The 9,863-nt window shown below is 37.9% G+C and overlaps 2 protein-coding genes across 2 annotated transcripts in view; both read right to left on the bottom strand.

The window, feature by feature from the left end:
* rasef (RAS and EF-hand domain containing) overlaps nucleotides 1–1,041 on the bottom strand; it is a 21,934-nt gene extending 20,893 nt beyond the window's left edge. The window contains exon 1 of the mRNA XM_010776144.1: nucleotides 587–1,041. Coding sequence (XP_010774446.1) covers nucleotides 587–912 — 326 coding nt within the window. The 5' untranslated portion in view covers nucleotides 913–1,041. The remainder of the gene's footprint in view (nucleotides 1–586) is intronic.
* Nucleotides 1,042–3,256: 2,215 nt separating this feature from the next.
* Nucleotides 3,257–8,995, bottom strand: LOC104949723 (FERM domain-containing protein 3-like). Its single transcript, XM_010776126.1, has 2 exons — nucleotides 8,778–8,995; nucleotides 3,257–8,229 (listed from the first exon to the last, which is right to left on the bottom strand). Exons 1-2 carry the CDS (start codon nucleotides 8,879–8,881, stop codon nucleotides 7,749–7,751), a joined length of 585 nt encoding a protein of 194 aa, XP_010774428.1. The 5' UTR covers nucleotides 8,882–8,995; the 3' UTR covers nucleotides 3,257–7,748.
* Nucleotides 8,996–9,863: the final 868 nt, after the last annotated feature.

The raw sequence follows: 9,863 nt of genomic DNA, 5'->3' as shown, positions 1-9,863 counted from the left end.
GGTGACATGTCAGGGTTAGGGTTAGGGTTAAACTGACTGGTTTTCCAGACCCCCCCAATAAAGCAAAATTGCACGTTTCAGAGTGGCCTTTTATTGTGCAATAATCATGCTGTCTAATCTGCATCTTGATATACCACACCTGTGAGGTGGGATGGATTATCTCGGCAAAGGAGAAGTGCTCACTATCACAGATCTTTTCCGATTTGTGAACAATATTTGAGAGAAATGGTTATTTTGTGTATGTAAAAAATGTTTTAGATCTTTGAGTTCATCTCATGAAAAATGGGAGCAAAAACAAAAGTGTTGCGTTTATATTTTTGCTCAGTGTAAATTGTGTTCATGTAATCATGTAATATCTTGCAAAACATGACATATACATATATTATATATATGTATATATGTATTATATATAGATAGGAGAAATACAAATTTGGCACTCCTGCTTCAAAAATCCACGTACAAAGAAAAACCCCCAACCTTCATGTTATGTCGTATTATCTGTGATCAATCATTCCTTGCACTGCAGTACATTTTCTTTATTCACATGCATTTTTTTTTAAACAAAGACATGGCTCAGATATCTCACCTGGATATCACCTGTTCCGGGTTGTTTGAAAACTCTTCCTCACCTCCTGAGGACTTGTTGTCATCTGCTTCTGTGTCCTCATCCTCATCCTCCTGATGTTGTTCTTTGAAGCCACTGATGAACTCCTCTAAGGTGACTGTGCCGTCTTTGTCCACATCCAGGCAGTTGAATATCCCGTCTGCTTCTTGTGAAGGGACATGGAGCTCCTGACAGATAGTGGTGAACTCATTTTTGTCTAACCACCCTGAGTTATCCACATTGTAGGCATGAAAAAGTGAACTCAGGCGCTTTTGTTCTTCCTCATTCATGGCCCTTGGTGATGCCATAGTTTGTCTTCAATATCCTTGGTTAGAAAATTAGTAACAGTACCAACTGTCAAATATTTGGATTCAAAATACAAGGCAGCTGCTAGGTGGAAGAAAGTACAACATGATGCTCTATTTGAACAAACTCCATTGCTGAAAGACTGAAGATTATTTGGACTGATTAGTCCAAATAATCCTTCCGCCACTTTTATATAGTCCAACCTCCTCTATCTTTTTCTGTTTTTGACACGTGGATACTCCTGAAGTAACCACTTTTTTTGGAAGACTAAAAAACAGTGTTACAAATGCTAAAACCATGACTGGCATCAAAGTGCAGGAAACCCTCCAGGCGAGGCAAAAAGAGGAACATAATATTGTGGCCAGGATATGCAGGATAGTTTTTCTTTTCAAAATACTGGTCAATAAGTAAATACCATATTTCATTTTTGGATTTTCTTACCTGTATGGCATGTTTGTCTATATATGTGGATAGTTCATCAATTGACTACTTGCATGTGCTGTGTCTGTCCGTCCAGTTGTGTGCAGATGTTTGTATGTGAGTCAGGGCAGAGGGTAATCTTTGAGAGATGCAGCACCTTTAACCTAAAGAAACACATGTAGTCAGTCTTTAAAATGATTACAAAGAGGAAGGGTCTGCTTGGGCTTCAAAATCATGAACAAGGTACAAGGTGTCAATTTGTATTTACCTGACCTAGTTATTAAACACAAGCATAGCAATGGCTTATTATTTAGGAGGACATCATCCATTCTGACCACAACACTGTAAAGTCATGTGGGGACAAAAATCCCCAAACCTCCACCAAATGTCAACACATTACAGTGTATCTTAAACTCTGAGTAATTAATAAAGTAACCCCATAAAACTGAAATCTCTAGAAAGTTTCTACACAAAGTGAAAAACGTCTCCAGCTCACAGGCGGTGAGGGACAGGCTGCTTCAGATTTACAGACACAGACTGCGAGGACGATGTCAACACACAGCTCGGTCAGGTCTGAGTTTTCAATCCTCAGATTCTTCCCTGATGAGAGAAAAGTTTCCTGTTTGTGTAAACTTGTTTTGGTGATTCAAAACTTTGCCTCTGACCTACAGTGTTTAGAGAGCATGTGACGGTGCAGCTCTGGGTTATCTTACTGTATGTTTGTCCAGGGAGTGGTACAGTACACCGACGCAATGGAAGTATTTACACCATGAGAACACACCATGTGCTGTGACACACACAGAAATCGTACTTGGAAATGTTCAGGACATCCCACGTACCTGTGTCCTTACTGTTCAACAGCTAAAAGCTACTTTCTATACCCCCTTATTATTGCTGTGACTTTTTTTTAATCGTGTCTTAAGTATTGGCTGATGCTCATAAACCATTTTTCAAATCTCTTTCTGATTTGTGTGCAGCAGGCGGACTCACAGAGTGTGTGATTGGTGACCTGCAGCTCTGTGAACAGATATCTGTGAGGCAGCAGAGAAGATGTTTAGTCACACTTCATCAGACCTCACACTTCATCAGGCAGAAACAACCAGCGGACACCTGTTGGCTTACAGGAGTATAACAACACATTATGACTAAAACAAAAATATATTGAAAATCAAAGCCTTCTCTGCTACAAAAACTTCAATGCAATTGGATTTTCATGCATTTGATCAATGTGATCATAATGCATGTAGATTAACAATATTATATGACGAAAAGGGCAAGAATTAAGATTTATTACGCTGTATTTTTCAGTGTGTTTACAATTCCCTGCACCTGTAAGGGTAAACAAAGAGATAATATTAATATTCTGTTAATATTTAGTTGCGTTAAGAGTTATGTTTTCAAGGCTCGAAATTGAAATAAACTATTAGATGTTATTTAAAAATACTTTCATAAGACCTTTCTGACTCCTCCATCGATCTTTTATCTTTGACACTTGTGACAAACTCTTTAATATAAAACTTAACTCTTTTTGTGACATGCTCCAAAAATAGAAAGTCTTAACCTTAAGATAAGCATAATGAGCACAAGTTTTACTAAGAAAAATGATTAGTACAAGTACACACACAGAACTCGTTCTCTAGCTCTACTAAAAATCCCCTTTATCTTATGACTTGCTGCTGTATCCGATTAAGTGTGAAAAGAATTTCAAACAAAGGTCCCTTAAATGAAACAGAAGCAAATCTGGGATTAAATGTAGCCGTTCATATGACTTGTTGGTGAATTTGCTAGTTACATTTCATAAACTTACATTTAATGGAGAAGTAAAACAGTAAGATATTTCAAAATGTTAAGTTTTTTTATCAAGCTAACGGTCGTGTAAAATGATCCACACATTAGGCGCCTTATTTCAATATATATTCATTAGGGAGCTTTATTGTGGCAGTATTAACATATAAAACAATTCATGTTTTCTGTTTATAACATACAAACATTCAAAATGTTCACTTCACAAAGTTCATAAGGCTTGGTTGTCCCAGAAGAGAGGGAGCCATTACTTAGGGTTTTTTTTCTTATTCTTCTCAAATTAAATCTCCCAGAGTTTCTTATTAAAAGAGACTTAATGACAAAAAAATAATAATAAATGATCTGACTGACCGTTAGAACAAAAAATCATTTGACTAACGTCCAAAAACAACAAAGTGACCGTGCAAGAGAATCTGCTACTGTACATGCCCACACAACACTGAAATAACATAATAAACAGCTTATTTTTATCTTGTACCACGTGATGTCCAATAGTTTTGCATATAGTAGACCTGAGTTCAAATATTTAAAATCTTAAATAAATTCATCAAAAGCAGAATGTGTGTATTGGGTTCGAACAGCGTTGAATTGTGAGTGTAGTCTGTAAAGCATTTAGTTTAATTTCCACTGGTAATTAAAGGCAGGTTATTACATTTAAGGTTTGTAAATACTTGACTCATGTCAGGAACTCAGCACTCATACCTCAGATATGAAATCAACTGGTGTGTGAACTTAGTGATGTTTTAATCACAGTTTTATGTAAGCACGGGCAACAGAAGTTGTACGCTCGGTCCGTCTATATGCTGTAAAACACAGAAACTCAAGTAGCTCAAAACAAGAGCTGAATCTCAAAGGAGTACAATTCCCCTTTAAACTCATTAAACTGAAAAAATGAGCTACAAACTAATCAAATGCTACGGTGTCATGTGGGGCCAAAGATCTGTTTTTATCACAGAAAGAACTTTTGTTGTTTGCAATGAGTTTAGGTTGAAAGTGAACATCTTTACAAGTAATGATTTCAAATGAATTCAATTGATTCAGTTAATAGCATGCTCCGTTAGCAATGAGGTGCAGGTGTTAGCATTTAGCTTCTGACTAAAATGATTTACGCACACAGCAAAAGCACAATTAACGAACTAGTCAAATATTTTAAATCTGCTCTTTAAGAGATGGTAAAAAATGTTTTCCAAGCAAACAGCATTTTTGTGCTGAGACACATTTTTTTGGGTTGATTATCTGAGAGGAAGCTAACAGAATAAGCAACCACATATATTCAGTCTTGTCAATTCAATTGTTGAAATGAAGAAAAACCACACTGCATGACGTGTTTTGGTTTTTTAAATGAGGTCACAACATTTTTTAAATGACCTCCTTTTAGTAAAACAGGGAGAACATGCATTTGTCTACGATGGTCAAGACAGCCAAGCCTAAATCTAGAACGCTTTATATGGCCACGACACGCAGAGGGAAGAAAGAGAGGATTATCTTTTGCCACAACTATAAACACAGTATTTACAGATGAAGGCATGCCGTTTACATTGAGAGGTCAGAGTGAGATACCCTGGGTAAGCTGTGTGATGATGAAGCACAGAAATAAAGGACCAAAGCCAGAACGCCATGTTTATACACATGAAGCCTATACAGAAGAACTTCTATTTAAAGTATACTGGGAATATCTCAAGCATTTTGGTGCATGTGCATAGCGGATGAGCAACAGTTAAATATGAAGACGGGGTGATAGTTCACGATGCTATTCCACTTTGTTAGTTATCATGGGATGGTGGTATTGTTTAGCAGTGCATTCAGATCAGCTTCACCCACTACAGTGAAACTCAGAGCCTGTAATGTTAAATGCAAAATGTGGTCTTGATAGTGGTTTGGCCCTTTGCTTGGTTTCAGTCGTGATATTCCGTGAATATGCTGTAATAGGAAAATAAATACTTTGTCCCAAGTTAGCTTGTTTCTGTTGTTACTGCATATTATCTATATGCATAAAGCTTGTTGATGCATAAGGTTCACACAGCTACACAACAACACAGCTGATCATATGAGGCAGAGATATTGTTTGGGTTCAAATGAGAGGCTTTTGATGGTGATGTGCACTGCAGAGGCCTCTGTAGCAGTTGAGATTGTGGAGATATTCTGAAAATAAAAGTATGAGTTCAGCTTTTTAAGAGCCTCAAACAGTGTCAGAGAGTTTTGAGAAAGAGATGTTGCTACTCCTGTTTTGATCAGCTTAAATGAATAGATAAAGCAGTACAGAGCTTCAGCTATGATGGTCAAACTGCAGGTACCGGCTCTCAACAGTAAATACTTTTCAGGTAATATATTTGGATGCATATGACATGGAGTGTAGTGTTGCTACAATAACACAGACAATCTGCAGCTGTATTTATGTCTAGCTACAGACTTGGTAAAAAGACATAGTGTTTATATATTCAAAATAGCATAATGCAAGACATGTACTGTATGAATGCTAGGCATAAACTATATGCTGTGATTAGATGTGTTTTTCCTTTCTTTTTTTAGACATATAATTGTTATTTTGAATATAAACCGCTAATGCCCTTTCCTGAGAAATGTAATTCAAATTGAACTACATTTCAAACAGAACTTTTTTTTCTTTTTTTTTCATTTGATCTGAAGTAACTCTCATCGCTGTAACTCTCTGTTTCTTCTCCATGCAGAGCCAGGACACTGTTACTGACAGGCACTGTCGGATTGAAACAAAACCACTAGTACAGCCTTTAGTTCCCAAAATTGAAGTTTCTACTTTTAGACATTTTAAAATAAAACCTTTTCAGTATCTTTGATGGCGCTGCTCCAAATTCCTTCACACAGAAACACCCTTGTATGTGAACACATCTACGTCTTCAAAACCAGAATCATATTCTTCAAACATCTTGTTCAAAACATCCTCCCCATCTAAAAATGATAGAAATGTATGTATTCTGTTTAAGGGTATAAACAGTTGCGGTCATTTAAATTATGCTCAGCATGATGTTCTCACAGATCTTCTTTAATAATGGCTACAAATCATCTCTAATTTGATTTAGTGATTCAAATACTTAAATTAAATACCTGCCACTGTAGTCCTGCACCAGATTGACACCATCAGTTTTCCAATCATGTGTCACATATGAGCAGTATATTTGGAATACACAAACATTTTCCTCTGGGAATCTTAAGTGTACCATCATCACTTTGAATCTGAGACGATCGCAGAGCTGTCCTAACAGTAGCCTCCCATGGACTGAACAAATGACCCCAAATCTCGATTCGACCCACCTTTACTCACACATAACTTTTCATCACAAGCCTACAGGTCACCTTGTCCTTCTTTAGCATTTTTTAAATACTTTTATGTTCAAACTGACTTAAAACACACTGAGAGATGCACTACTACTGACTTAACATTTAGTTCAGAAGACATTTAAAAGTTCAACAAAACACAAGTTTTATCATGATGACGAACAGAAGGTTTCTCTCCTCTGTTGCCCTCCCATTTCCAAAATGACATCACGTAATCTGAAACAGTTTTAATCTGTGATCTGTGTAAAAGATTTGTGCTATAGCCTCTGTAGGAAAACTCCAGGGAGCTACGGAGGCAACAAATGCTGACAGTGCTCTTAAAAAATATCTTAAATTTCTCAACGCCCATCACCCCGATAAACTTTAATAAATGTGTTTGTTTTTTTACTCTTTTGTAAAGTCTTAATTTCAAAATAAGCTCAAAGTAGATCCTCTGACTGAAAAATTCCTGAAAGGTCTGCATCACATAAAAATGTACAAAATGTTAAAAACAACTTATTTAAGATTGGTTTTATATTATCAATATTACTCTTTTGTTTTTAAATATATATATAATGTACCTCTGGCTGTGGCTTTTGTTGCGTTCAGTGACAAATCAATCATTTCTCTCCCCCGTCCACTCCGTCATGACTGACAGGCTCGGGGACCAATCAGGTGCTCCATTCCGAGGGTGAGAACCAATCAGAATGGTTTGTCATATTTACCAGAGTCATTACATCAGCTAGTCAGCATCAGGAGTGAACAGACCTTTAAAAACAGTACCAACCATTTGTATCCTGCATGCTTCTCTGCATCTTTTTGTGAGTTTATCTGTCCATGACTTCCCTTATTTTTATTTTCATAAAAGTCTCCCTTTTGCACATTTGTCTTTGAAAACTTGCAGCATTTCTTGTCCTTTCTTTTCTGTTTATCACTGCCAAAAGTGTCTTAACAAGTGACTGGATCCCAAGATTAAAATGTTAGTTCTCTATTACTCTTTTTTGTTCAATAAACTTAATTATGCTGCGAAAGGGGTGAAACAAATCTACTTGTTTCTGTATTATTCAATTTGGAAACAATGTATTATAAAAGGCATGACAGTACATCTTTATCAGGCCTTTTTACAAGACAACCTACTGGAATTGTGTGAGCCCTCATCAAAGATCCATTGCACCTGCTCAAAAAATGGGTCTGAAACAAGTGAAATCATTTCATCCATTTGGCAGACTGGTTCAGTTGTTGTAACTGAATTTAAGATTAAATGACATGTTAAGACAGACATTTGGGCACATGTGTTTCCCCCTGCAGTGGCTCCTCTAGCTCCTCAGTCTGACCACAGGTTCTCCATGGCCATGCTGATCCTGCACAGGATCCAGCGCCGGAGCGGGCAGTAGTACTCGAAGTGAAACTGCTCAAACTCCGGCGTCTGGCGGATCTCATGGAGGAACGACACGTCAATGTCAGACTCCAGCAGCAGCAGCAGAGTGGGCACAGTGACAAGCAGCACGCCCATGACAACGGCAACAAAGCGGGCCACGCTCAGCATGCAAGCATTGACTCTCTCATTGGACGACAGTAGGCGCAGGCTGCTGGTCAGGACCCCCCCCATCCGACTCCTGGTAGCCAGACGGGTGCGCTCATAGGCCCGGTCCCGCTCCCTGTCTGCCTCCAGCTGGGCCTGGATGTCGGGGTCTGCATGGAGCTCCCTCAGCATCCGGGCGGGGCTCTGCACCGGGGAGGAGAAGAGCAGGTCCACGCCTCCCTGACTGTCCTCCACTGGGGTGGGCAACATGCTGGCACAAGGGCTGCATGGGGGAGGGGAGATATTTGAAGAAAAAACAATGTTATTGTAAGTAGGATTGAACCAGGGCCAAACAAGAAGAATAAGGGAAGTTTAAAAAATGGTGATTTCAGAGCTGGCCTTTTTTTTTTGTTGCAATAACAAAGGTAGGTTTTGAATCGTAAGCGAGACAAGCACACATATACTGTACTGTACATGTTGCTACAGAAATGCCAGAATCAAAAAACATTGCCAGGCAAGTCAGGCCAAACATCCGGGACATATGAAGAGATGCCAACCACTTTTGTGCTTTGTTTCAAGTTCAAACTTGAGGAATGCAATCTGTTCATAGCTGTGGTGTTTATATGTTGTACACAGCATGTACCTGAAATGCAACATATCTAGTGTGACTCACTGTTTATCTATTAAAAGGGGGTATTTGTATTAACTCTTCCATCTAACTATTTCTTCCTGCTTCAGCCAAAAACGATGGTTATGGAGGCAGTTAAAAACAATGAGCTGAAAGAGAAGACTCATATTTCATTATAGCTCTGTTACAAAAATTCTATAGACCTGTAGGCAAGCTCAGAAATGGTCAGTGGTCCGCTGGCGTCATCGTCTTCCTCCACTTCATCTTCAGCTTTGGGCGTGTGAGGTCGGTGATTTGAGGTTTCCATGGAAACACAGGGAGGCTGCAGGCAATTTCTTCTCTCAGCACTTTGCTGCTCTGCGTCTGGCGGAGCAGGTGAGGGTTCGAGAGGAGACAACAAGACAGAGTCCTTCACAGCAACAACAGCTGAGGAGGGAAAAACAAACAGGTCTTACATTACATTTATACAAAAATCAGTTTGGAGGTAACTTGCGAATGTAGACTCCCAACAAGTTTTCCCATGAGAAAGCAACATGAAATTGCATTCATCACATGAGTCAGACTGAAGAACATTCATACAACTGTTAATGTTTTTATATACACATTTATTTATATATATTTAAGGCTTATTTTATCTTTTATATTCATTTATATTTTATATATATTATTTATTGTTTTTAGCAAGAAAAGTTAATATTATAATTGTTATACGCTATTAGTAATACTTTTTCTACATTGTCCCTATTCCATTTTCCATACTTTAAACTATTCCAATAATATAAAGCATAAACTACAACTGTTGTTGATAGTTTGCTTTCTTCTGTCTGTTAAAAGCATGGAGAAAATATTAAACCGTCACTACAAAGCTTGAGCTAAGGATCTTAATGTTATATGATTGTTTATTTCCAATCCTAAATATATCAATATCAAACAAATACGTTTTGAAGTAATATCTATATGTATTTGTATTGGAGTTGTTAACAGCATCTCAACCTTAATCACTTTTTCCAAGTATGAGTAGTTTTTGGCACATCATGTTCATGAATGTGTCACAAACACAAAGCAGTTATTTTGTATGTAACTGGGACAAGGAGCCACTTTCAGAAGTCTANAGTGAAAGAACTAAACTTACATGAAACTTCCGTTGGGTTGCTTTAAAGTCAAGCTTCAGTTTAAGATTCACCCTGTAATAGATGTAAAACATGTGATGGAGCATTCCTAGATGGTTTGTTTCACCAAACCATCTAGGAAAGCTCCATTGGAAGCCTTTTGGAAAAGTATTTCAAAAA

This window comes from Notothenia coriiceps, unplaced genomic scaffold (assembly GCF_000735185.1).
Source record: "Notothenia coriiceps isolate Sejong01 unplaced genomic scaffold, NC01 NC01_scaffold00016718, whole genome shotgun sequence".
In the NCBI taxonomy this organism is placed as follows: domain Eukaryota; kingdom Metazoa; phylum Chordata; class Actinopteri; order Perciformes; family Nototheniidae; genus Notothenia; species Notothenia coriiceps.
This window is presented reverse-complemented; position numbering and strand designations above follow the sequence as displayed.

Coding starts and splice junctions, on each gene's coding strand:
- LOC104949723 (XM_010776126.1), bottom strand. CDS start 8,881: ATGGAAACCTCAAATCACCGACCTCACACGCCCAAAGCTGAAGATGAA. Junction 8,230..8,777: donor ATTTCTGAGCTTGCCTACAG/GTCTATAGAATT, acceptor TCCCCCATGCAG/CCCTTGTGCCAGCATGTTGC.